Raw genomic sequence first — 25,279 nt, 5'->3', positions numbered from 1 at the left:
TTCAAACAACCCCATTTACCAAAATTAAAAGCGGTTAGTGCGGTGAGGTAGTCTTATCACGGTGTTTTATAACATTTAAAGTATTTTATTTACGTTTCCCCCTTCATTTAATTGCAAACAACATTTCTTCAACTTTGTTTACACATTTACTTTGAAGACTCAAGCGGACGTGGCATGTATTCCGGCAGCAGACTTGAAGGCGGCTGTCATGTTGTTAGCCTGGCTTGTGGGACACTCCTAGCACTGATCCCCTTCCTCATCGTCAGGCCCCCCCTCACCGAACCATGGCCGAGCAGGCCGCGGGAGCCCCTCCGTCGTCCCAGCCTGACGGTAACATGTCTTGTGTGTTTCGTGACGTTTTATGGCGCATTTATGTGCTGAAGGCTGGCTTAGCCTCACGCTTGGTTAGCGGCCTCGGCATCTTTTGACAACATTAGCTCTTTTGCACCCCCCACCCCACACCCTCCCCAACACCCACTCCGGGGCTACGTGTCACACACACACACACACATACGTTGAAGACAGCGTGTGACTCGTTATTAGCTTATGTCATGCATGTGTATTAATGGTCATTGTTAATAAATTATATGTGATAGCATTCCATAATGCGTTCATATACGTTGATTTTTAGCTAGCTGGTGTGGCTAAAGGTAGCATATTGTGCTAACCTGGTCAGTCATTGTAATATGGAACGTAAAGCAGGGCTTAAGCAGTTTATTATTATTATTGGTGATAACGCACATGTTATTCTGTGCCCAAAACATTGTGTTATTGTTATTACGTCAGTTTTCACGTTCCCCAAATTGCCACATTTTCAGTTTGTCCACGTTTCCAGTGATAACCTTATCAAAACGATGCACATCTTTCTCATATTTAAATCTCGTTTTCCACTGATTCCAAACGCTCCAACTTCAAAGTATTTAGCTTATTAGGGACATATTGGGAACTTATCATGTTTCTAAAATTACACAATAAATTCCCAAGTTAAGAAATACTTTCCATAATTTGCTCTTCCTTTCACATTTCATGACTGATGCAAACCATTTCAACTTTAAAATATTCACTTCATTCAAGGACATGCTCTGAAATATATATCCCCCAAATTTACGTTTTCCCTGACAATTGTACATTTTCCTCGAACAAAATCCTACTGAGAATGTTCCAAATTTCATTAACAGATTCACATTTCATAACATATTCAACCAATTCAAAACATCCATCCATTTTCTTGACCGCTTATTCCTCACATGGGTAGCGGGGGGTGCTGGAGCCTATCTCAGCTGGCTCTGGGCAGTAGTCGGGGGACACCCTGGAGTGGACTGGTTGCCAGCCAATCGCAGGGCACACAGACGAACAACCATCCACGCACACAAGCACACCTAGGGACAATTCAGAGCGTCCAATTAATCTGCCATGCATGTCTTTGGAATGTGGGAGGAGACCGGAGAACCCGGAGAAGACCCACGCAGGCACGGAGAGAACATGCAAACTCCACCCAGAAAGGCTGGAGCCCGGACTCGAACCCGAGTCCTCAGAACTGGGAGGCGGACGTGCTTACCAGTCACCCACCTTGCCGCCCCCAATTCAAACCATTCCAACTTTAAACTTGTCAAATATTTTTTCCATAATTCCTTATTTCCAATAACAGCATTCCAAAAGCAATTAAAAAAATTAAGTATTTACATCTGACTTCCACATTTTCCCAAACCAATTAATTCAAATTTTAAGTGTACCCCCCCCCCCCCCCCCCCCCATTTCCACATTTTGAGGTAGTTTCAGCTCATTGCCCTGATTGTAAAAGCTACCATTTTGTGCTTTTAGATGAGCTCCAGCAGCGAATGGAGTCTCTGGAGCGGGAGAGGGCCGAATTCGGCAAAGTTAGGCAGCAGCTGGAGGCGGAGTTCAACCAGAAGAGAGCCAAGTTCAAAGAGCTCTATTTGGCCAAAGAGGGTAAGAGGTTGCAACCTCAGTCAGAATTCATTCCAGCCTGGAATTCACGATGTTGCAGGCGAACAATTCACGCAAATTATGCTTGCAATTTTATCCAATCAACACAACTTTTCTGCAAATAGGACAAATCATTGAAGCTGCTGCAATTTGATGATAATTCTGAAAATAAGAACGAAATTGCGTAGATAAATTGATATATACATGGCTAGATAATGTATTCCTATAATAGTAACTATTAAAAATAGTAGTTGTATCTAAAATTGAAAAAACAAAAACAAAGATTTGTTGAATTTTTTCATTTATCATCCATTATCCAGAGGATCTAAAGAGGCAGACGTCGGCTCTGGAGTCGTCCCAGGCCGAGCTGAGCTCCGTGCAGGGGCAGTTGGCACAGGCCCACGCCGAGATTGAAACCATCAAGGAGGTGGCCACGGTGTCGGAGAACACCAAGCAGGAGGCCATCGACCAGGTTCGCAGCCAGTGGCAGGAGGAGGTGGCCTCGCTACAGGCCATCATGAAAGGTACATTGATCGTTTTACCCCTTGTGCATGCTTTATTTGCCTCTATGCTTCTGCTTGTAATATGAATACATTGAATTTACAGAACAAATTAAACTCATAGGTTGTGGTGCTGCTGTATTTAAAAACAAAAACTCCTCTAATGTTACCAGAAAAAGTTGCAGTATACCATAATAAATACTTGGTCCCGTAATGTTATAACCGTTTTCGTGTTTGATGTTCCACCTCAGAAACGGTTTGTGAGTACGAGGTCCAGTTCCACCAGCGGCTGGAGCAGGAGCGAGCTCAGTGGGGCCAGTACCGCGAGGCCATGGAGAGGGAGGTGGGAGATCTTAGGCGGCGGCTCACCGAGGGCCAGGAGGAGCAAAACCTGGAGGATGATATGAAAAAGGTGCACTTGATGCTCGGTTTTATCAGAACCACCGCTCACGTAATGTGACAGCTAGTTGGAGGCTAGTTAAATAATAATTTAACAGTCTAAATCCTCACCACACAAAAGCTATAGTTTTTATTGTAGTTCTACTTTTTAAGGACAAATATACAGGCAAGTGATATATAGATGGAATGTACTTATGCGCTTACTTGATCCAAACTTGATTGAAAGGCTCAGGAGGATGCGGAAAAGCTCCGCTCGGTCGTAATGCCCATGGAACAGGAGATCGGGTCGCTCAAAGCCAAGCTGACCACTGCTGAAGACAGGGTCAAGGAACTCGAGGCCGCCAAGGTGAATGTTTTTACAATCCAAAAGCTGCAACTTTACAAGAAAAGAAAGTCAGAATAATAACAATCTGCCAGTGTTTATGTTTTCAAATAGTCAATTCTACTTTTGATAGGTGAAGGAGCTCAATCACGTTCTGGAGGCGGAGAAGTCATGTCGCACGGACCTGGAGATGTACGTGGCCGTGCTCAACACGCAGAAGTCCGTCTTGCAGGAGGACGCTGAGAAACTGCGCCGGGAGCTTCACGAAGGTATTTGCTAGTGCAATTGAAACCAGGTCAAAATATTTTTTTGTGTGTATTTAGATATGTTCAAAATTGTTTGTATCGCAGTGAGCAACCAGACCATTTGCTGTGTCGCAGTTAGGTTGTCCCAAGTCATAACGTTACCATTAAAAAATCTGCAATATTACAATAAAAAAAAAAACAAAGAAAAAAACAAACATGTTAACATGATGAGAAAATAGTGGTAATTTTACAGGAAAATAAATTGTACAAATAAAGACGTAATCATGCAAGAATAATGTCCATCCATCCATCCATCCATCCATCTTCTTCCGCTTATCCGGGGTCGGGTCGCGGGGGCAGCAGCTTCAGGAGGGAAACCCAGACTTCCCTCTCCCCAGCCACTTCAACCAGCTCCTCCGGTGGGATCCCAAGGCGTTCCCAGGCCAGCCGAGAGACATAGTCTCTCCAGCGTGTCCTGGGTCGTCCCCGGGGCCTCCCACCGGTGGGACATGCCCGGAACACCTCCCCAGGGAGGCGTCCAGGAAGCATCCGAACCAGATGCCCGAGCCACCTCAGCTGGCTCCTCTCAACGCGGAGGAGCAGCGGCTCGACTCTGAGTCCCTCCCGGATGACCGAGCTTCTCACCCTATCTCTAAGGGAGAGCCCGGACACCCTGCGGAGGAAACTCATTTCGGCCGCTTGTATCCGGGATCTCGTTCTTTCGGTCACGACCCACAGCTCGTGACCATAGGTGAGGGTTGGAACGTAGATCGACCGGTAAATCGAGAGCTTTGCCTTTTGGCTCAGCTCTTTCTTCACCACGACGGACCGATACAGAGTCCGCATCACTGCAGACGCTGCACCGATCCGCCTGTCGATCTCCCGCTCCATCCTACCCTCACTCGTGAACAAGACCCCAAGATACTTGAACTCCTCCACTTGGGGCAGGATCTCATCCTGACCTGAAGACGACACTCCACCCTTTTCCGACTGAGGACCATGGTCTCGGATTTGGAGGTGCTGATCCTCATCCCAGCCGCTTCACACTCGGCTGCGAACCGCTCCAGTGAGAGCTGAAGGTCCCGGCCTGATGAAGCCAACAGCACCACATCATCTGCAAAGAGCAGAGATGCAATGCTGAGGCCACCAAACCGGAACCCCTCCACTCCTCGGCTGCGCCTAGAAATTCTGTCCATAAAAGTTATGAACAGAATCGGTGACAAAGGGCAACCTTGGCGGAGTCCAACCCTCACCGGAAACGAATCCGACTTACTGCCGGCAATGCGGACCAAACTCTGGCAACGGTCGTACAGGGACCGAACAGCCCGTAACAAGGGGCCCGGCACCCCGTACTCCCGAAGCACCCCCCACAGAACTCCCCGAGGGACACGGTCGAACGCCTTCTCCAGATCCACAAAACACATGTGGACTGGTTGAGCGAACTCCCACGCACCCTCGAGGATCCTGCGGAGGGTGTAGAGCTGGTCCACTGTTCCACGGCCAGGACGAAAACCACACTGCTCCTCCTGGATCCGAGATTCGACCTCCCGACGGACCCTCCTCTCCAGCACCCCTGAATAGACCTTACCAGGGAGGCTGAGGAGTGTGATCCCTCTGTAGTTGGAACACACCCTCCGGTCCCCCTTCTTAAAAAGGGGGACCACCACCCCGGCCTGCCAATCCAGAGGCACTGTCCCCGATGTCCACACGATGTTGTAGAGGCGTGTCAACCACGACAGCCCCACAACATCCAGAGTCTTTAGGAACTCCGGGCGGATCTCATCCACCCCCGGGGCCCTGCCACCGAGGAGCTTTCCAACCACCTCAGTGACTTCGACCCCAGAGATAGGAGAGCCCACCCCAGAGTCCCCAGACTCTGCTTCCTCAAAAGGAGACGTGTTGGTGGAATTGAGGAGGTCTTCGAAGTATTCCCCCCACCGCTTCACGACGTCCCGAGTCGAGGTCAGCAGCACCCCATCGCCACTATACACAGTGTTAATGGTGCACTGCTTTCCTCTCCTGAGACGCCGGATGGTGGACCAGAATTTCCTCGAAGCCGTCCGGAAGTCGTTTTCCATGGCCTCACCGAACTCCTCCCATGTCCGAGTTTTTGCCTCAGCAACCGCCGAAGCCGCGTTCCGCTTGGCCATCCGGTACCTGTCAGCTGCCTCCGGAGTCCGACAGGCCAGAAAGGCCCGATAGGACTCCTTCTTCAGCTTGACGGCATCCTTTACCGCTGGTGTCCACCAGCGGGTTCGAAGATTGCCGCCGCGACAGGCACCGACCACCTTACGGCCACAGCTCCGATCGGCCGCCTCAACAATGGAGGCGCGGAACATGGTCCATTCGGACTCAATGTCCCCCACCTCCCCCGAGACAAGGGAGAAGCTCTGCCGGAGGTGGGCATTGAAACTCTTTCTGACAGGGGATTCCGCCAGACGTTCCCAGCAAACCCTCACAATACGTTTGGGTCTGCCAGGTCGGACCGGCATCTTCCCCCACCATCGGAGCCAACACACCACCAGGTGGTGATCAGTTGACAGCTCCGCCCCTCTCTTCACCCGAGTGTCCAAAACATGCGGCCGCAAATCCGATGACACGACTACAAAGTCGATCATCGAACTGCGGCCTAGGGTGTCCTGGTGCCAAGTGCACATATGGACACCCTTATGCTTGAACATGGTGTTCGTTATGGACAAACCGTGACGAGCACAGAAGTCCAATAACAGAACACCGCTCGGGTTCCGATCAGGGGGGCCGTTCCTCCCAATCACGCCCCTCCAGGTCTCACTGTCATTCCCCACGTGAGCGTTGAAGTCCCCCAGCAGGACGAGGGAGTCCCCAGAGGGAGCGCTCTCCAGCACACCCTCCACGGACTCCAAGAAGGGTGGGTACTCTGAGCTGCTGTTTGGTGCATATGCACAAACAACAGTCAGGACCCGTCCCCCCACCCGAAGGCGGAGGGAGGCTACCCTCTCGTCCACCGGGGTAAACCCCAACGTACAGGCGCCGAGCCGGGGGGCAATAAGTATGCCCACACCTGCTCTGCGCCTCACACCGTGGGCAACTCCAGAGTGGAAGAGAGTCCAACCCCTCTCAAGAGGACTGGTACCAGAGCCCAAGCCGTGTGTGGAGGCGAGTCCGACTATGTCTAGTCGGAACTTCTCGGCCTCGCACACCAGCTCGGGCTCCTTCCCTGCCAGAGAGGTGACATTCCATGTCCCAAGAGCCAGCTTCTGTAGCCGGGGGTCGGTCCGCCAAGGTCTCCTCCCTTGGCCGCCACCCAGCCCACACTGCACCCGACCCCTTTGGCCCCTCCCACCGGTGGTGAGCCCGTGGGAAGAGGGACCCACGTTGCCCCTTCGGGCTGTGCCCGGCCGGGCCCCATGGGTGCAGGCCCGGCCACCAGGCGCTCGCCAGCGAGCCCCGCCTCCAGGCCTGGCTCCAGAGGGGGGCCCCGGTGACCCGCGTCCGGGCGAGGGAAACGCGTCTCCAAAATTTTTAATCATCATAGGGGTCTTCTGAATAATGTAATAATAATAAAAGAATAATGTTACAATATTTGCAGAAAAATAATATTACAAGAGTAAAATCACAATATTACCAGTAAAAACATTGCAATATTACAAGAAAAAAAAATCTTGATTTAACAAGGAAAGACAAGAAATTACAAGAAACAAAGAACTTTTTTTTTTTTTTTTTTTTTTTTTTTGTATAAAACAAGATAAAAATAAAGTTGTAATATTATGAGAAATTAATCTTCAAATTTACAGGAATAAAGTCAGTGAAAAAGTTGTAGTTTCTTTTTTTTATTTTATTAGAAATATTTATTTATTTATTTATTTATTTATTTTAAATACGTTGGTTGCGTCCAGTGTGCCACAAGTTGGAGCTGGAGCGGCAGCAGCACAACCAGCTCAAGCAGACGTGGCAGCGAGCCAACGACCAGTTCCTCGAGTCCCAGCGTCTCCTCATGAGGGACATGCAGAGGATCGAGAACGTGCTCTCCTCCGAGCAGCTGCGCCAGGTTGAGGAGATCAAGAAGAAAGACCAGGTCAATATTCACAAAATAAAATGCACAATAAAAGTCCCCTTGTTAAATTACAGGAATCTTTTTCTTTTTTTTAAGAATATAGTTGTCATTTATCAGTAAAAAGTTGTAATTTTATATTTTGAGAACATAGTCATAACAAAATGTTTTTCTTGTAACATTATGACTTTATTAAATAGTCATAATATTACTATCTCTTGCGGCTTCCAGGAGGAGGACGAGAAGGAGAGGCTGAGCCAAGTGAAGGATCTGCACGAGGAAGATGGCGCAGACAACACTGAGCCCTTGGAGGACATCTTCCTGGGGCTGAGCGTCGAGGAGGTACGGCCGTCACATAATGGGATGCGGCCCTCGGAGAGAACGGCTTCATTCAATATTCTTTTGGAGTAATGTGATCATCAAACCGGCAGTGGGCCGTTCTTTCACTAAGGCTTTGCTCAGCTTCTGCATGATTTTATGACCATTCATTCATTCTTCACAATGGAACATTTTGAACTTACACTATTAGAGATAGACCTATATGGTTTTTCAGGGCAGATACAGATTCCGATTATTAGTAGTCAAGAATGCCGATAACCGATATTTGGAGCCAATATTAATTTTCACTAAAAGGGAAAATATTGGCAGCAAAATCAGGAAAAAGTAAAAAAAAAAAAAAAAAAAATCCAGCTCTTAATTTTTTTTAAATTTTAAAGCATATGTTTATTGAGCAACTTTTAGGGTTAGTAAAATATTGGAGTTTTTTTTATTTTATTTAATCTTAGTCAATAGACATTTTGTTTTTAAAATCTAACAAGTTCCGGGATCTCTCAGGAGCATTAGCATATTTTCAAAACACTAAATAAAGTATTTCACAATATCTAAAGTATTAAATTTTTACTTGTTTTAGTTTTAATGTCAAACAAAGACAGAAGGTGCAGAGAATTCCCAGGGTCAGCAGCATCTCTGAAAATTTTAATTAGTTCCCTATCGGCCATGATTCTTCAAAATGGCCGATGCCGATATTTGTCAAAATGCTGATTATCGGCACTGATAATCGGTCTATCCTTACACAATATTGATAAAAATAAATAGTAGTTTTTAATGTCTGTACCCGTAGACATCCAGTTTGTTAATCCGCAGGTGTTTAGTGTTTGTTGAAATTGTTGTTTAATCTTGTTTTTTAAGAAATGACTCCGACAATTATAACTATTTAATATTTTGACTTTCTCGTAAGTAAAGTCGTAATATTACGTCTCAATTCTTCCCAAGTTATGTCATTGTGACCTTGGTCAAAATGTTAGTTGGAATATGAAAAAAAACAAAAAAAAACGTATGACTTTAATGTAATATTATAAAGTTGAGTCCTAATATCCTAACTTTATTCTTACAAATTTACATAGTTGTGAAGTTATGATGATAATGATAATTATAATGGTAAGAATTTTATAAGCAAAAAAAATTGTTGTTTTGCCTTTAATATTTGTCTCTGTTCTCCCCAGCCACCGACCAACCACAGCGCCCACGGCTCCATGCACTCCCTGGACGCCGACCTGGTAGTGGGTGGCCCTTTGGACCCCTATAAGGAGAACCTGCGGAGGGTCCAGTCCACTGACAGCCTGGGCTCCTCACTGTCCGCCACGCAGGGTCTGAACCACAAAGCCAAGTCGGCCGGCCACTTAGACGAGTCGGACTTTGGACCCCTGGTGGGGGCCGACTGCAGCACGGCGGACACCAGCTTGGGAGATGCGTGGTCCGTCAGCTCCATCAAGTTGACGGCCAGCCACTTCCTGCTCACCAAAGACCAGGAGAAGGCCATTAAAGCAATGACGCCCGAGCAGGAGGAGACGGCGTCGTTGCTGTCCAGCATCTCGCAAGCCCCCGACACCGCCTACTTACCCCCTGCCGGATACCGACTGGTCAGCGACAGCGAATGGAACCTGCTGCAACAGGAGGTACGGTCATCGGTGCCTGTCACCAATCGCAACAGCAATAAATGCCCACTAAAAAAATATAGTGAAAAAGCTTACAAATTATTTTTGGGGGAAAAAAAAAGCACCAGAAATGCAGATCGACATGCACTTAAGACAAAGACGCTCATTGACTTCCAACAACCTAGGCTCCTCAATTTAGGCTCCTCCTCATCAGATGCAAACATAGAAAAAATATATATAATCTGAATAATGATAAATCTGAATAATAATCATAATACTGCGATTGTCTGGCAACCAGTTCAGGGTGTACCCCGCCTACTGCCCGAAGCCAGCTGGGATAGGCTTCAGCATCCCCCGCGACCCTTGTGAGGAGCAAGCGGTTAAGAAAATGGAATAATAATAATAATAATAATAATAATAATAATAATAATAATAATAATAATAATTATTATTATTATTATTATTATAATTTTTATTATTAACTTATACACTCCCAGCCATTTTCATAGAAGCAATCCCCTTCGGGCTCGGCTGTTTTGCTGGATTTTGACTGATTTTTGCAAGGCCCACAGAATTTTGTGTTCTATTGCTATCAAAACATGGAACCTACCAATAGAAAGATTAGAGGCTCTTCTTTCATCAGGAAAAAAATACTTGTATCTGTTTCCGTTTTGCAGCAGTTAGCATTAGAATATAGCTAAGTTTCATCATTATTCACAATTCTGCTTAGAATTGTTGGGAAATAGCTTGTTTTCATCATGGTCCTGGTTGATCTCTTATACTCTGCTGCCACCTGCTGGCCGTTTTTGTAATTACTACCATTGCTTCACCCGTTATCTGCAGTTGAGAGGCTGCTTCAAAGTCTTCTGTATGCTCTAGCATAAACAAAAAAAACCCCCCAAAAACGTATAACTACGTCTTTGAGACGCTTAAACCATTTAAAATAGAACGTATATATACGTTTTTGGGAGCAAATGAGTTAATATGCAAGTGAGCGCTTGTACTATTATACCTGATGTTGTGGGCTCTGTATGACACCTCAGGTGAAGAACGCGGGCAGAAAGCTGGGCCGCCGCTGCGACATGTGCTCCAACTACGAGAAGCAGCTGCAAGCCATCCAGGGCCAGGAAGCCGACACTCGCGATCAGGTCTCCGACAACCCGTCGTCGTGTATTGCGCAGGTTCCGGCCAGATTGGCCCGCACAGTGCTGACGGGAAAACATTCCGGCTCGGTCCGCAGGTGAAGAAACTGCAGGTGATGCTGCGTCAGGCTAACGATCACCTGGAGAGGAGCATGGCCGAAAAGCAAAGTTTGGAAGATTCCGTCAAGCTGGGGAACGAGGAAACTGCTGCTAAGGTAAAATCAGGTTCTATTTCGTCCCTCCCGACCGCCAGAAGGCGGTGCTTTAAGCACTGAATGTTCCTTTCGCGCATGCGCAGTTCGAGTAAGGCATACCAAATTAGTCACCTGTGACCCCTGGGTGACCCTAGAAGGGTATAAGTTCCGGTGTCACCCAAGGTTCGTTTCCTCTTTTCTTCTCGCGTGGCGTATGCATACGACACATTTTCAAAGAGTGTAAGAATTGGGATTTGTATTTGTCCTCTTGACCGCGCCGCTTGGAGCCTTGTGACCGGATCGGTCGGAGCTGCGTAGTTCGCCCTCCATAGGCTGCGGCGACGGTGTTTATCTTTCCTTTGTTTGTGACCCGACGTTGTCGCGTATTCTAACCTCCCGTGGGGTAAGGTTATTGACTACTTGTCTACTTTGCCGTCTAATTTCCGTGTTTACTGCGGTGTTTTGAGTTTTTTGTGTGGCTAGCCTCGCGTTAGCGCCCTGGCTACCACGGCTCGTGGTTTACCCTATTTTTTCCTCCGCTAGCTTTGGCAGCGTTAGCGCTTCTCTCGGTTTATTAGCGCCGCTTTCTCCGACGGTGTTGCCGTTTGGTTGTTGCTTTTCTTTTTGTGCCTTTGCTGGTGAGGGCAGCGTCAGCGTCCCCGCTCCCAGCTTACGGCGTCGCGCTTCTCGCTCGATTGTTTGTCTTACTTACTTTTGTGTGTGTCCCGCCTGCGGTGCGCACCTGGCTTCAGCTGTGCAGGTGGCGTTCGCGCCCATTCTCTCAGCTTGTCGCCGCTTTCGCGACTGCTGTCTGCCCCTCCCGCCCGTCGGCCGCTCCGTGTGCGTTTGCTGCGCAGGTGGCGTTCGCGCGCCTTCCCTCAGCTTATCACTACTATTAACGACTAACTGTCTGCCCCGGCCCTCCGTCGGCTTCTCGGTGTACGTCTGCTGCGCAGGTGGCGTTTGCGTGCCTTCCCTCAGCTTATCGCTACTATTGACAACTGGCTGTCTGCCCCCGCCCTCCGTCGGCTGCTCGGTGTGCGTCTGCTGTGCAGGTGGCGTTCGCGCCCCCTTCCCTCGGCTTATCGCTGCTTTACCGGCTTACTGTTTGCCCCGAACCACGCGTCGGCTGCTCAGTGTGGGTCTGCTGTGCAGGTGGCGCTCGCGCCCCCTTCCCTCAGCTTCCCGCTCATCGCTGTTTGGGCCTCTTTGTGTTCACAATGGAGGACTCCCATTGCTGCGTGGACTGTGGTATCCTCTTTGAGGCCTCCGATGTCCTGGACGATCGCTGCCCGAGGTGTCTTGTTTCTGACCGTGCCGGGGATGGCCGGGCCTGCAGTCCTGGTGTCAGTGACCCCAGTCCACTGGGTCATCTGTCGTCCTCCCAACCGAGGCGCCGGAAACGTCTCGGTGTGTCCTCTGCTGTACATGCCCCCCCCAGGAAAAGGGCGGCGCAGCGACGACTCGCTTCGGAGGTTGGGCACCTTCAGGCTGAGCTGGCAGAGGTGAGATCTCTTCTGCAGGACCGTCACCCTCCCACACTTACGGGGGGGGGCCGGGACCACCTGCCCTGCCCATGCCGCGACCATCCACCCCGCCCATGCCAGTGCTTCCTCCTGAGGAGGACGCCATTTCCTTGGCAGCTTCGGCTTCCTTTTTTCATGACGACGACCGTGACCCGGGGTCTGTGGTTTTGGGACCAAACTCTCCAGCGTCCGCTCAGAGTTCGTCCAGTGAGGCGGGGGATGGTTCTATACGGGCTGTCCTGCGCAATGCCTTGGACCTCCTGCATTTGGAGGTACCTCCACAGGCTCAATCGGCGTCTGAGAGCGCTTTCTTCCGGCGCAGGCGCCCTTTCTCGGCCTTTTCTGTCCCCGCATCTGAGGACTATCTGCGGGAACTACATGCTTGCTGGAGGGATCCTGGGGCTCTCTCCCGTCCTTCGGCTGATGGCCGTGATTTAGCATCTATGCACGGTGCTGCTAGTGTTGGCTTGGACCAGATGCCTGCTATGGAGCCAGCTGTCGCATCCCTCATTGTGTCCCCGGAGGAGACCCTTCGGCCATCTGTGCGATGTCCTCGACCCCAATGTCGTGTGACTGACGACCTTCTCACACGGGCCTATGGCGCTGGTGCACGTGCTGGTCGCATTGGGAACTCTTTGGCTCACCTCATGCTTGCTCTCTCTACATCCCTGCAAGCGGACAGCGTGGAGGCTGCTGTGTCCTTCAGTGATGCAGCCCTCCAGGCTTTTGCCCTCATGACTAGGGAACACGGCCGACTCATGTCCTTCCTAGTGCAGGCGCGCCGCCAGGTGTGGCTAGCGCAGTCCCCCTTGTCGGAGGCCTCTAGGAGGGCCCTCCGTGGTTTTCCTGTGGAGCCGGGGGAGCTTTTTGGTTCTGCCGCTGTGGGTGCACTGGAAAGGACGGTTAAGGCTCATGAGACCAGGAAGCAGCTTTCCAGCCTCAATAGGGCCCTGCCCAACAGTGTAGGCCTGGGGCACGCTCTGCTTTTCATCGCTTTCCTCAGCCCCGGCCTGCCGAGGCTTATGGCACCCGGCGACCCCCGCAGAGGCCCGCCGAGGACTTTCGCTCCTCCGCCCGCTTGCCTTCAGGGCAACCACGGGCTGCAGGCCCCACCCACCGTCCCTCTCGGGCCCTTAGGGGCTGGAGGGCCAGGGACTGAGGCCGGCCGTCGGACATTTTTCCCACCAGCAGCTCAGTTACTGGGCTGCTCGTGCCTCGGACCCATGGGTGGTCTCCATCTTGACCCACGGGTACGAGCTGCAGTTCCGACGCCGGCCTCCTGCTTCCTGTCGGGTCAGGGTGACTCATCGCCGACCCGGCAAAAGCCTCAGCTCTGGACCAGGAGCTGTCCGCCCTCCTGGCCAAGGACGCGATCGAGGCCGTGGACCCCCTGGCACAGCCCGGGGGCTTCTACTCGACGTACTTCCTTGTCCCAAAGAAGACCGGTGGATACCGACCGATACTGGACCTGAGGGGGCTCAACAGACATCTCAAGGTATTGCCATTCCACATGCTAACCACGAACGACGTCTTGCAGTCGCTCGCCCAGGGGGAGTGGTTCACGTCTATAGACCTGAAGGACGCCTACTTCCACGTCCCCATCGCACCTCGACACCGTCGATTTCTCCGTTTTGCCTACAAAGGCCGTCACTGGCAGTTCCGTGTGCTCCCTTTCGGGCTCTCCCTCGCTCCGCGGGTCTTCACTCGGTTTGTGAAGGCTGCTCTGGCGCCCCTGCAGTCTGTGGGCATGAAGGTGCTGCCCTGCCCAACAGTGTAGGCCTGGGGCACGCTCTGCTTTTCATCGCTTTCCTCAGCCCCGGCCTGCCGAGGCTTATGGCACCCGGCGACCCCCGCAGAGGCCCGCCGAGGACTTTCGCTCCTCCGCCCGCTTGCCTTCAGGGCAACCACGGGCTGCAGGCCCCACCCACCGTCCCTCTCGGGCCCTTAGGGGCTGGAGGGCCAGGGACTGAGGCCGGCCGTCGGACATTTTTCCCACCAGCAGCTCAGTTACTGGGCTGCTCGTGCCTCGGACCCATGGGTGGTCTCCATCTTGACCCACGGGTACGAGCTGCAGTTCCGACGCCGGCCTCCTGCTTCCTGTCGGGTCAGGGTGACTCATCGCCGACCCGGCAAAAGCCTCAGCTCTGGACCAGGAGCTGTCCGCCCTCCTGGCCAAGGACGCGATCGAGGCCGTGGACCCCCTGGCACAGCCCGGGGGCTTCTACTCGACGTACTTCCTTGTCCCAAAGAAGACCGGTGGATACCGACCGATACTGGACCTGAGGGGGCTCAACAGACATCTCAAGGTATTGCCATTCCACATGCTAACCACGAACGACGTCTTGCAGTCGCTCGCCCAGGGGGAGTGGTTCACGTCTATAGACCTGAAGGACGCCTACTTCCACGTCCCCATCGCACCTCGACACCGTCGATTTCTCCGTTTTGCCTACAAAGGCCGTCACTGGCAGTTCCGTGTGCTCCCTTTCGGGCTCTCCCTCGCTCCGCGGGTCTTCACTCGGTTTGTGAAGGCTGCTCTGGCGCCCCTGCAGTCTGTGGGCATGAAGGTGCTGCCGTACCTCGACGACTGGCTCCTCTGCGCGCTGTCGCGGGCTCAGGTGATCCGGGACACCTCCGATCTCCTGTCTCATGTGGCCCGGTTGGGTATCAGGGTCAACTTGCCCAAGTCCTCTCTGGTCCCTTCTCAGCGGACGGACTTCATTGGTGTGACGTTGGACACCACGGTTATGAGAGCCCACCCATCTCCTCACCGAGTCGACGATGTTCTTCGCCTCCTCGCGCTCTTTCGAGGGGGCAGGCTGTTGCCTTACGTCGCCTACTTGCGGCTTTTGGGCAAGCTGACGTCCATGACGGCTGTGGTCCCGTTGGGTCTGCTGACACTGCGCCCACTACAGAGGTGGCTGAACGGCTTCCACTTGGACGCCAAGTGGCACCGCCACCGGAGGCTCAGGATGTCCCGTCGGTGCCTCCTCGCCCTGGCACCTTGGAGGGAGAGGGCTTTTCTATTGAGCGGCGTCCCGCTGGGTGTGGTCCCGGCCCGCCGCGAAACAGTCACCACGGATGCCAGCCTCACGGGCTGGGGTGCTGTTTGGCAGCACAGGACGGCTCAGGGAAGTTGGTCTGTGCGCGACAGGGTCGATCACATCAATGTGCTGGAGCTTCGGGCGGTGCACTTGGCACTCATGCACTTCTTGCCATACCTGAGCGGACGGCATGTTCTCATACGGTCGGACAACACCACGACCGTGTTTCACATAAACCATCAGGGCGGCGTCAGGTCCGCCCGTCTGTTGGAGACCTCCCAACACCTTCTCAGGTGGGCTGCTCCCCGTCTGGCCAGTCTACGGGCCACCTATCTGCCGGGGGTTCGGAACCAGCTCGCGGACTCTCTCTCCCGTCGGGGTCCTCCTCCGGGAGAGTGGCGCCTCCACCCAGAGGTGGTGCGCATGATTTGGAGCAGCTTCGGCACGGCGGCGGTCGATCTCTTTGCCTCCGAGAACTCGACCCACTGCCCACTTTGGTTTTCCCTGAGCGAGGCCACCAGCCCTCTGGGTCTGGATGCACTGGCGCAGCCGTGGCCAGAGTGCCTTCTCTACGCCTTTCCGCCGCTCCCTCTGATATGGCTGACGCTTCAGAGAGTTCTTCAGGAGGGGCACACGCTGTTGCTGATGGCCCCCTTCTGGCCGGCCCGGACGTGGTTCCCCCTGCTCCGTCAACTGTGCTCCGGCGAGCCGTGGCGTCTCCCCGACAGGGAGGACCTGTTGTCTCAACAGGGAGGTCGGGTTTGGCATCCCGACCCTCGGCGCCTTCGCTTGTGTGTTTGGCCACTGAGGGGCCCCAACCGCTGCTGACCGGCTGTACAGAGTCTGTCACGCGGACCATTCTTAATGCGAGGGCACCGTCCACTCGGCTACAGTATGCCAACAGGTGGAAGTTGTTTGTGGCGTGGTGCGGAGAACGCGGGGTGGACCCTGTTTCGTGTTCCATCCCCACCATCCTGGATTTCTTGCAGTCCCTCCTGGATAAGGGCAGGTCTCAGTCGACTCTGAAGGTTTATGTGGCAGCTATTTCTGCCCGGCATGTTGGTGCTGATGGCGGCTCCGTGGGGCGCCATGAGCTGGTGTCCTTGTTCCTCAGAGGGGCTTCGTCCCCGCCCGGCTCCTCGGGTTCCGGCGTGGGATCTGCAGTTGGTGCTGGACGGCCTGTGCAGGCCTCCCTTCGAGCCCCTGGCGGGGGCGGACCTTCTGTGGGTGTCGCGCAAGACTGCACTCTTGCTCGCCGTTGCCTCCGCCAAGCGCATCAGCGACCTGCACGCTTTATCGGTTAGCCCTGAATGCCTGCGATGGCACCCGGATGGCGCCGGCGTCACTCTGTGGCCAAACACTGCCTTCATTCCCAAGGTGTTGTCTGGCTCTCGTTCTAACCAGCCTCTACGGCTTAAACGTTATGTACCCACTCCTGCTGATGGCGGAGACAGGCCGGAGCTCTTGTGTCCGGTGAGAGCCTTGCAGTGTTACATTGACGCTACGGCGGGCATTCGTACGTCTGTCCAGCTTTTTGTTTGTTATGGTGGTCCTACCAAGGGCTCCGCTCTCTCCAAGCAGCGCTTGTCTCACTGGATCGTGGATGCCATTCGCCATTCCTACCTGCTGTCGGGCCGCCCCCTGCCGTCAGGGGTGCGCTGTCACTCCACCAGGAGCATTGCCACGTCTTGGGCCGCCCTGAGGGGTGTTTCCCTGGAGGATATCTGTGCTGCTGCCTCATGGGCGACGCCTTGCACCTTCTCCAGGTTTTATAGCGTGGATGTCGCCTCTCCCCATCCGCTTGGCGTGATCTTGGGTCCTGCTGGGGCTTCTCAGTGAGGTTTGTGTCTGAGATCCCTCGCGACTACGCCGGTATTAGTCATTCAGTGCTTAAAGCACCGCCTTCTCGCGGTCGGGAGGGACGAAATAGAAATAGTAGTTACAACTGTAACTACGGTTCTATGAGTCCCGGACGACCGCCAGGGCGTCCTGTCGCTCGGAATCCTCGTGTTCACGCGAGAAGATTCCGTAGGAAACGAACCTTGGGTGACACCGGAACTTATACCCTTCTAGGGTCACCCAGGGGTCACAGGTGACTAATTTGGTATGCATTACTCGAACTGCGCATGCGCGAAAGGAACATTCAGTGCTTAAAGCACTGCCTTCTGGCGGTCGTCCGGGACTTATAGAACCGTAGTTACAGTTGTAACTTTCGTTTTTATGACACAACTTTTTGGTTGAATTGCCAAATGTTGAGGTTTAGGGTGTTTGATCAAGGCTGGTCAACTTCGAGACGTGCCACTTGTTTATCGTAGCAAAGAATATGATCGAAAATGACACTTTTGATTGGCTGAGAGAAATTTTATAGTTCTGCTGCCATAAAGTAGGGATAGACCGATTATCGGCCGGGCCGATTATTGGTGCAGATATTTGGCATTTTGACAAATATCGGCATTGCATAGGCCTTTTAAGATGTTCACAGACCATTTTTACTTGTCGCAAAGACATTTCAAAAATACTTTTTTTAAATTTATTTATTTATTTATTTTTATTATCTGTGAAGATTTTTGAAACCTTTTACAAACCCTGACGAAAAGCCCAAATTGGCTACATTTGCATGCATTTGTTAAGGTTCATGGAACTTTTCATATATGGATTTATTTAAATTTCCACTTTATAAAAAAATAATAACACTGACACTGGGAACTCCCTGCACTTTTTATTTTTAAAAATTAAAAAATAAATAACATTAGGAATTCATGATGACAGGTTAGAAAACAATTTACAGTAGAAAACTTTAGAGAACTATTTACTTGCTTAGTTTTTATTCTAGCTTAATACATGCTGATGACCCTGTAAGCTCCTTGCAATTTTTAAACAAAGCTTTCAGTTCCTTATATGTTTAAAAGTAAAAAAAATAAAATAAAAAAAAAGCTAATATTTTTCTCTTTTACCTCAAATGGATATTGGTTATATTGGTCTCATTGACTAATAATAATCGGTATTGGCCTTGAAAAAAACATATCGGTCCATCACTACCATAAAGGTGAGGTGTGTAGCATATTTGTCAAGAACGTTTTGATTGAACTAAAAAATGTTTGGCTTTTAGAGTGTTGAACTTCTGGAGGGTCCACTTTTGTGTATATATTCTATTTATTTATCTGTTTTTTTTTTATCAATTTATTCACTCACCCACTTCTTATTAATTTACTGATGTAAACTTAAAAACATTAGCTGTATACTCAATTAAAGTGATTGTATTGTTCTTGTTTTTCTTATCTTATTCTTTACTGCATGACCGATTTCTGTTTCATGTACAGCACTTTGTATACAACAATGCTTGTTTTAAAGAGCTTTATAAATAAAGTTGAGTTGATTGCACTTGAACACATTATAGTCCCACAGCATGGTTAATAATAGTCATGGATTTTTAAATTTCCCAATAAGCGGAAGTAAATGGATTGGTGGATGGAAGTGTTCCAGTACTACTGTAGAATCATGTCTAATATTTTACCTTAAAAAACAAAATTGTTGTGCGCGATAGGTGTCCGCCCTCATACAACGAGTCCAGGAGTCGGAAACGCTGCTCAGCACGCTTCAGGAGGCCTTCAGCGAAGCTAAGAGGAGCACGCAAGGACAGATGGTGAGCATCAGGCCTGGCATGGCGTCGAGAGGGCGAGACGTTCCTGATGTTTTGATCTTCTTTTAAGGCTGCGCTGGTGCAGTCACGGGAGCAAGTGGCCGACGAGCTGAGCCGACTCCAGCGGGACAACGAGAGCCTGCAGGGGAAGCACCGTCTCCACTCGGAGCTGCTGCAGCAAGACGGCTTCACGATGCCCGACACTATGCAAGTATGTGCTACCGACACCTCTGTAAAAATGTGGACAGTGAGTGAACCCCGCACAACCTTATTCATATTTTTGTCTATAGTTGTACTCATCCCACACACTTCTTCCCCACTATTTTGCATGTTATAAACATTGCCTTGGCCGTTGCCATGTCTTGTTCAACGGTTGCCAAGGCAACGGCTTATAGCAACGTAAAAGCAGCAGTAAACGTGGAGGCGGCGTTCGTACCTCAGATGTGATTTCAACGGGATGTTGCTGTGCAACTTGTTTAACCTCTAATGAGTTGAAGAGAGCATCTGAGGTGCCTCCTCCACAAAAAACACAGGCTCGCAATGTGGGAGCAAAAAATGTGTGTGGAGTAACTACAGTAAAAAAAAAAAAATACATAAAAAATGATACACGGATCATCTGTTCTTCGCAGGCATTGTTTGCCATTAGAGCTGTCAAAATGAATCGACTGGTAATCTTTATTGTGTTAATGGATGTTTTAATTGTTTAATACCTTGACTTGATTTTTTAATGTAAGAAATGTGCTATATAAATAAAGGTTGATTAATTGTGGTAATCGATTCTCAAATTAATCTATTTCAATAATGGAGTTATCGTTTGGAACCTTTTTTTTTCATTTATTTTTTTTAATTTTTTATTTTTTATTTTTTATTATTTTTTATTTTTTATTTAAAATTGTCCAAATCCTTTTATTTCAGCATATCAACACTAATTGTTCATTGTTGATTTCTGTAGTCCTTTATAAAAAAGGACTGATTATCTTCTGTGTTTAATCAAAATAAGACATTTGCAAACATTTATTTTTTTATTTTTTTTTATTTTTTTTATTTTTTTATTTATTTATTTTAAGCACTGTACGAGTATGAAGTATGAATTAAACACTAATCACTGGTTAATAAACAGTAATCACGGAAAATACACTTTTACAATGTAAAATTAAAATGAATCCGATTAATCGATTCTAAAGATATTCGATAATGACAGCACAATATGCCATATGTGAAAATATGCTTTAATATAAAATATAAGCCTGTATTTATTTTTTTTTACGGCCAATTCTTATCTTAATTCGATTTGATGTGAGAGATGAACCGCGATGTAGTCAGGGTTCAACTGTATTACATGAACAAAGGTTTCTCAGTTATGCTGATTCCTTGCGCGTTGTCGTCTCAGGAGCTGCAGGCGACGGTGCTGCAGCTGCGCGAGGACACGGTGGCGCTGCGGACGTCGGCCGAGCACGTGGAGGAGAAGCTGAAGGCGGAGATCCTCTTCCTCAAGGAGCAGATCCAAGCCGAACAGTGCCTCAAGGAGAACCTGGAGGACACACTGCAGATGGAGATCGAGGGCTGCAAGGAGGAGCTAGGTGAGACTCCTGCACCGCTCCATACTCTCGAATTGCCATCTCGGGAAAATATCATGTGAGTAAGTGACAGACTAAGTTTGTTTAGTGTCATCATACCAGCATGTTGAGACCAGGATTAGTCATCTTTTTTTGTTCTTTCTTTTTTTAATATTCCCATGATCGTCTCATGGTGTCTCTTCCCAAACAGCTTCCTTCTCCAGTTTGAAGACGGATCTGGAGCGGATAAAGGCGGAAAAGGAGCAGGTTAGGTTTGTTATCCAATGGCACATTCAGAAAGACGGCTTGAACTGTGGAAAAGCCGCTTGATCATTTAGTCCATGTATAGCTCCAGGTCCATCTGCATGCTACTAGTATGACTACTAAAGCTCTTGGTGATTTTATACTTGTATGTTTTTCCAGTTACTAGTAGCACACAGTTGTGAACTAGCGCAACACTAGTAACGCCCTACTAGTATGCCAAAGTTGTGCAGAAATGGTAAAAATACATTGCTAGTAAACAATGCAGTCTACTAGTACACCACTGTCATTCCTCTAGCGTGCTGAATAAATCTGATTAATGAGGACCAAGTGCATACTAGAGATGCAGTTTTTGAATATTTTGGCAATTGCATACTCTACTGATTATCCCGCAAGTAATCGTATAAATTAAAGCCATTTGAGCATTTATTCAATATTGGAAAAAGAGCATACTAGTACATGGATCTCCATCATATGGGGAAAAAAATGCTGAAACTGCTTTCCATATTCAACTCTAAATCTACTTGCCCATTGATGTTGTTCTGTTCGTTTGTGCATGTAGTTGCAGAGCAGTTTATCGCAAAAGACGGAGACCCTGGAAAACATCCAGGCCTTGAGGATCAGTCTGGAGCAGCAGCTGAAAGAGCTCAACGCAGCCAAGGTTCTTTTCATACACAAAAATGCTGCATGTCACACACTTTCATTTAATAGTGGTGGCACAGCAGCATATCATGTGCTCTCAATATAAAAGTATTATGCCCTCTTGTTTAGTATTGGGCCGTAGCTGCATATCATGTATAAAGATTTATCAGCCTAATTTAGTATTAATGGCATAGCAACATGTCATACACTGCCGTTTGATATGGAATCCATAGCAGCCTATCATACACGCTTGTTTAGTGCTGACGTTATTTTGGCATTTCATGCACTCTTGTTTAGAACTTGGAGACATCGCAGCTTATTAGGTTCTTGTCAGTGGTATAGCATGTCATGTACTCACATTTAGTATTGTGGAATTTATTATGGTTACCCACAATGCACTTTTGGAGACTGAGCACTATCATGCGCTTTCATTTTGTTCGAATTAATACCAGCCTGCAATGCACTTTCGTTTAGTATGGTGGTGCACAGCAGCCATTATATACAGTACTTTCGATTATTACTGGTGGACTAGCAGCATATCATGCACTGTTATTTAAATTTTGACAATCTAGTTCCTTATCATGCACCGTTATATCATGTTGAACTAATTGCAAATCCCAGTATATCAAGCCCTCATGTATTGCCAGCTAGCAGCACATCATGCACTCTCATTTAGATTTGGAGGCATAGCAGCATATCATGTCCTCATTTGTTAACGTCAATCTTCCACTCTGTGTGTGTGTGTGTGCGCGTGTGAACTGTAGAGTGCGCTAGAGAGTCAGGTGTTTGAAGAGAAAGACAAAGCCCAGCGCTTACAAACGGAGCTGGATGTCAGCGAGCAGGTCCAGAAGGACTTTGTCAAGCTTTCGCAGACGCTTCAGGTAACAACTAGTTGACTAGTTACTAGTTTGGCTGCTTGGGATGCTATTATGCACCAAGACATTTTCCGCCCACTTTTTTTTTCATTCCACATTACTCAAATTGTTGCAACTTGAATAAATGTAATTTCCAATGTGAGACATTTTACATATTGCCCTTTCTGCATTTCTCAACCGATGGCATCTTCGAGTCTCAAATTTTTACATTCAACACTTCATTTCATTGGCGCTCCAGCTGTTAAGCATTTCCCACGCAATTTCTCCACGAATTCCTTTCTCTCGTTGGCTGCCGTTTTGCTGACAGGTGCAACTGGAGCGAATACGACAGGCGGACTCTTTGGAGCGAATCAGGCTCATTCTCAACGACACCAACTTGACTGACATCAACCAGCTTCCGGATACATGATAACGCGCCTGTGGGGAAAAAGTGCCTCCTTCCTTCTTTCGCCATCCTAATTACGTAATTGATCCTTCTCCTCCTCATAACCATCACCCAAGAAGTGAAGGCAGGTAGGGAGGAGCGGCGGCCTTTTTTTTTTTTTGTGTGTACATTCAATGGTGGAATCGTGATGAACACTACTAAAAACATTGCAAACGTGCATACGGATGGATGAGAGTGGGTAAATCCCATCTTGCCTGTGGATGTTCCTACTGTAGATATGACTGTGTATTAATTCCATTTAAAAACAAACGTCTGATTAGCTTTAAACATCAAAAGTTTGCCATCGAATCGAAGCACTCCCCCCCCCAACCCCTTACCAGGTTGGATTATTATTATTATTTTTTCTCCTTCACACCCATAAGATTGGTTCGGAAATGTTCATTACATATATTGGTAGTACCACCCATTCACTGATTTTTATTTTTTATTTTTTTAACCAGGGGTTCTCAAACTGGGTTCGGACCTCAGGGATACACAGAATACTTAGAACAACAATAATAATAGTAATTATACATTGTTTTGTACCATTTCAAATAATACAAACACAGAATTGGGCCTATTTAAAAAGTCTGATATGATTGTGACAACACATAAATCAATACACATAAAACAGAGAGTCACACTTCTCTCGGTTCCTCATTAAACTTCAACTTTAATTTCATATTTTTGCAAATATGACATCTTTCGTCTCGACAAAAGGCATCTGTGTTCTTGTGAAGATTACTTTTTTTTTCCCCCCGTTGGGCAAAAAAGGACAATATTCTGATAACTATCCTTTTTTTTTATTTTTTATTATATATATTTTTAAATATATTCTGTTACCTACCCTTTTTCTTCTTTTACATTTTTTTTTTTAATTTTTATTATCGAATGAGACTTTCCCCCTTGACATTCAGTGGTACACGTAATTAAGTGTAGTTGGCCTTACAATTCTGCGAGTCTGTCCCGTTACCCAAAAAGTTTGAGAACCCCTGTTCTACTGTTTTACACTCTACAACAACGATACAAGATGAAGGAATTGACGGAATTGTTGCACAAGAATCCAATCCAAAAGGCAACACTGCTGCCCCCCGTTTTCCCCAGTATGTACAAATACAGTGAAGAAACTTGTACGACGTGAATTGTATTCTTCAGGCCCCCCCACCAACCCCTACAATATACACAGCTAAGGATAAAGGGCATTTCTGTGTGTTAAACACTGGACCTTCCAAAGTGGAACACCACCCAAAATGATCATTTCACAACCCATAGGAAGTAATGTCAAGTGCAAATTCATTTCTACCTTTAACTCATTCACTGCCGTGGACGTTTAAATTAGTCAACTGAAATCCTGATCGTTCCCTGCAACAAACAAATTTATTTGTCAAGTGTTTTTCAACGGGTAGGTGCAGAAGAGGTCTTACCCAGCTTGTCTGTGAGGTTCAAAGCTTTTACGTAATTGTAATTACACACAGATCCCTGTAGATGGCGGCATTGACTCACTTCGGATTTGAGATCAGCACAGCTTTTGAGTAGAAGATAAGCCGAGAATCACCTCTTAATCTTTGATGCTTTGATTATGATGGAAGGAAATGCCATCACGTTTGAAGTCAGACAAGTTTAGGCACCTCACAGTTGGGCTAGAATATGTTTACTGTTTACATATGCTATCAATAGTATGTGTTGTGATAGGTCGTCGAAAGCATGTGTCACGATCGTGACAAAAGATGACACGGTTAATGGGGCGAATGGCAAACAGCATGTAAAAAGCCACTCAAGTTCAACTCGAGTCAAGCAGTGAGTCGACGTTGCCCACTGTACATATTTTAGTTGTATATCTGTAAATAAATGATTATTTTTCCCTCTATGTCTTGTCTTTGTTGTTGTTCAGTTTAAAGTTTCCGTAACTTTTTTTTTTATGAAACCAAGAACAACAAAAAAAGAAAGAAAAGAATGTAATTTTAATTTAGATGGTCACTTAGGTGAGTACATGTCAAGTTTAACTTGTGAGCTACATTTTGAGTGGAAGTTGCATTCTAGGTGTGTTCCACTTTGGAGGTGTTTACAAAAAAAAAAAAAAAAAAATGTGGGCGAAGCTATGCATCCATAAGCTTCCAACCAGCCAATCAGAAGAAGAAAGACTCAAAAAGGTTTTGTTGATCACCTTAACGAGCCAGTATAAATGTGATTGTTATGATGAATATATGACCACAAATGGGTGTACACTGAAGCTTCCTGTCATTTAACACTCCTGGATTATTATTATTTTATTTTATTAATTTTTTTACATCACTTATTTATTTTTATTTTTTTTTATGAATTTTTCTGGTCATTAATTTATACATACAAAAAATTATTAGGTCAATAAAATATCAACTGCGTGCAAAAATGTGCATTTTACTGTTTTAGCACTGAGGGGATCAGACAGTTACACAAATATTTAAATGTACATTACTGTTAGACACAAAGATGTATTAATTTAACTGTGTAAGGTTGGTAAATTGACACAAATAATTAAAGTGGAGAATTTAAGGGATTGCTGATTATTCAAATACAGTAGAAATAGTTGGGCACTGTACTTTAGATTTTTTAGCCGTGTGC

General features: G+C 47.9%; 1 protein-coding gene across 1 annotated transcript; it reads left to right on the top strand.

Moving 5' to 3' along the window:
- Positions 1–168: 168 nt before the first annotated feature.
- On the top strand, positions 169–24,545 carry rabep1 (rabaptin, RAB GTPase binding effector protein 1). The gene is made up of 18 exons (XM_077504980.1): positions 169–330; positions 1,822–1,950; positions 2,268–2,471; positions 2,699–2,859; positions 3,073–3,192; positions 3,302–3,437; positions 7,289–7,467; positions 7,675–7,785; positions 8,946–9,398; positions 10,421–10,525; positions 10,618–10,734; positions 18,825–18,923; positions 18,991–19,131; positions 20,311–20,500; positions 20,688–20,743; positions 21,300–21,398; positions 22,144–22,260; positions 22,562–24,545. Exons 1-18 carry the CDS (start codon positions 285–287, stop codon positions 22,661–22,663), a joined length of 2,565 nt encoding a protein of 854 aa, XP_077361106.1. The 5' UTR covers positions 169–284; the 3' UTR covers positions 22,664–24,545.
- The last annotated feature ends 734 nt before the right edge of the window (positions 24,546–25,279 follow it).

Source organism: Festucalex cinctus, chromosome 18, assembly GCF_051991245.1.
Source record: "Festucalex cinctus isolate MCC-2025b chromosome 18, RoL_Fcin_1.0, whole genome shotgun sequence".
Classification (NCBI taxonomy): Eukaryota; Metazoa; Chordata; class Actinopteri; order Syngnathiformes; family Syngnathidae; genus Festucalex; species Festucalex cinctus.
This window is presented reverse-complemented; position numbering and strand designations above follow the sequence as displayed.

Excerpts from the sequence above, each read along its gene's own strand:
- rabep1 (XM_077504980.1), top strand. The coding sequence starts at position 285 with ATGGCCGAGCAGGCCGCGGGAGCCCCTCCGTCGTCCCAGCCTGACG. Across the intron at positions 2,860-3,072 it reads TGGAGGATGATATGAAAAAG|GCTCAGGAGGATGCGGAAAA; the intron begins GTGCACTTGATG and ends CTTGATTGAAAG. Across the intron at positions 21,399-22,143 it reads AAGAGCTCAACGCAGCCAAG|AGTGCGCTAGAGAGTCAGGT; the intron begins GTTCTTTTCATA and ends TGTGAACTGTAG.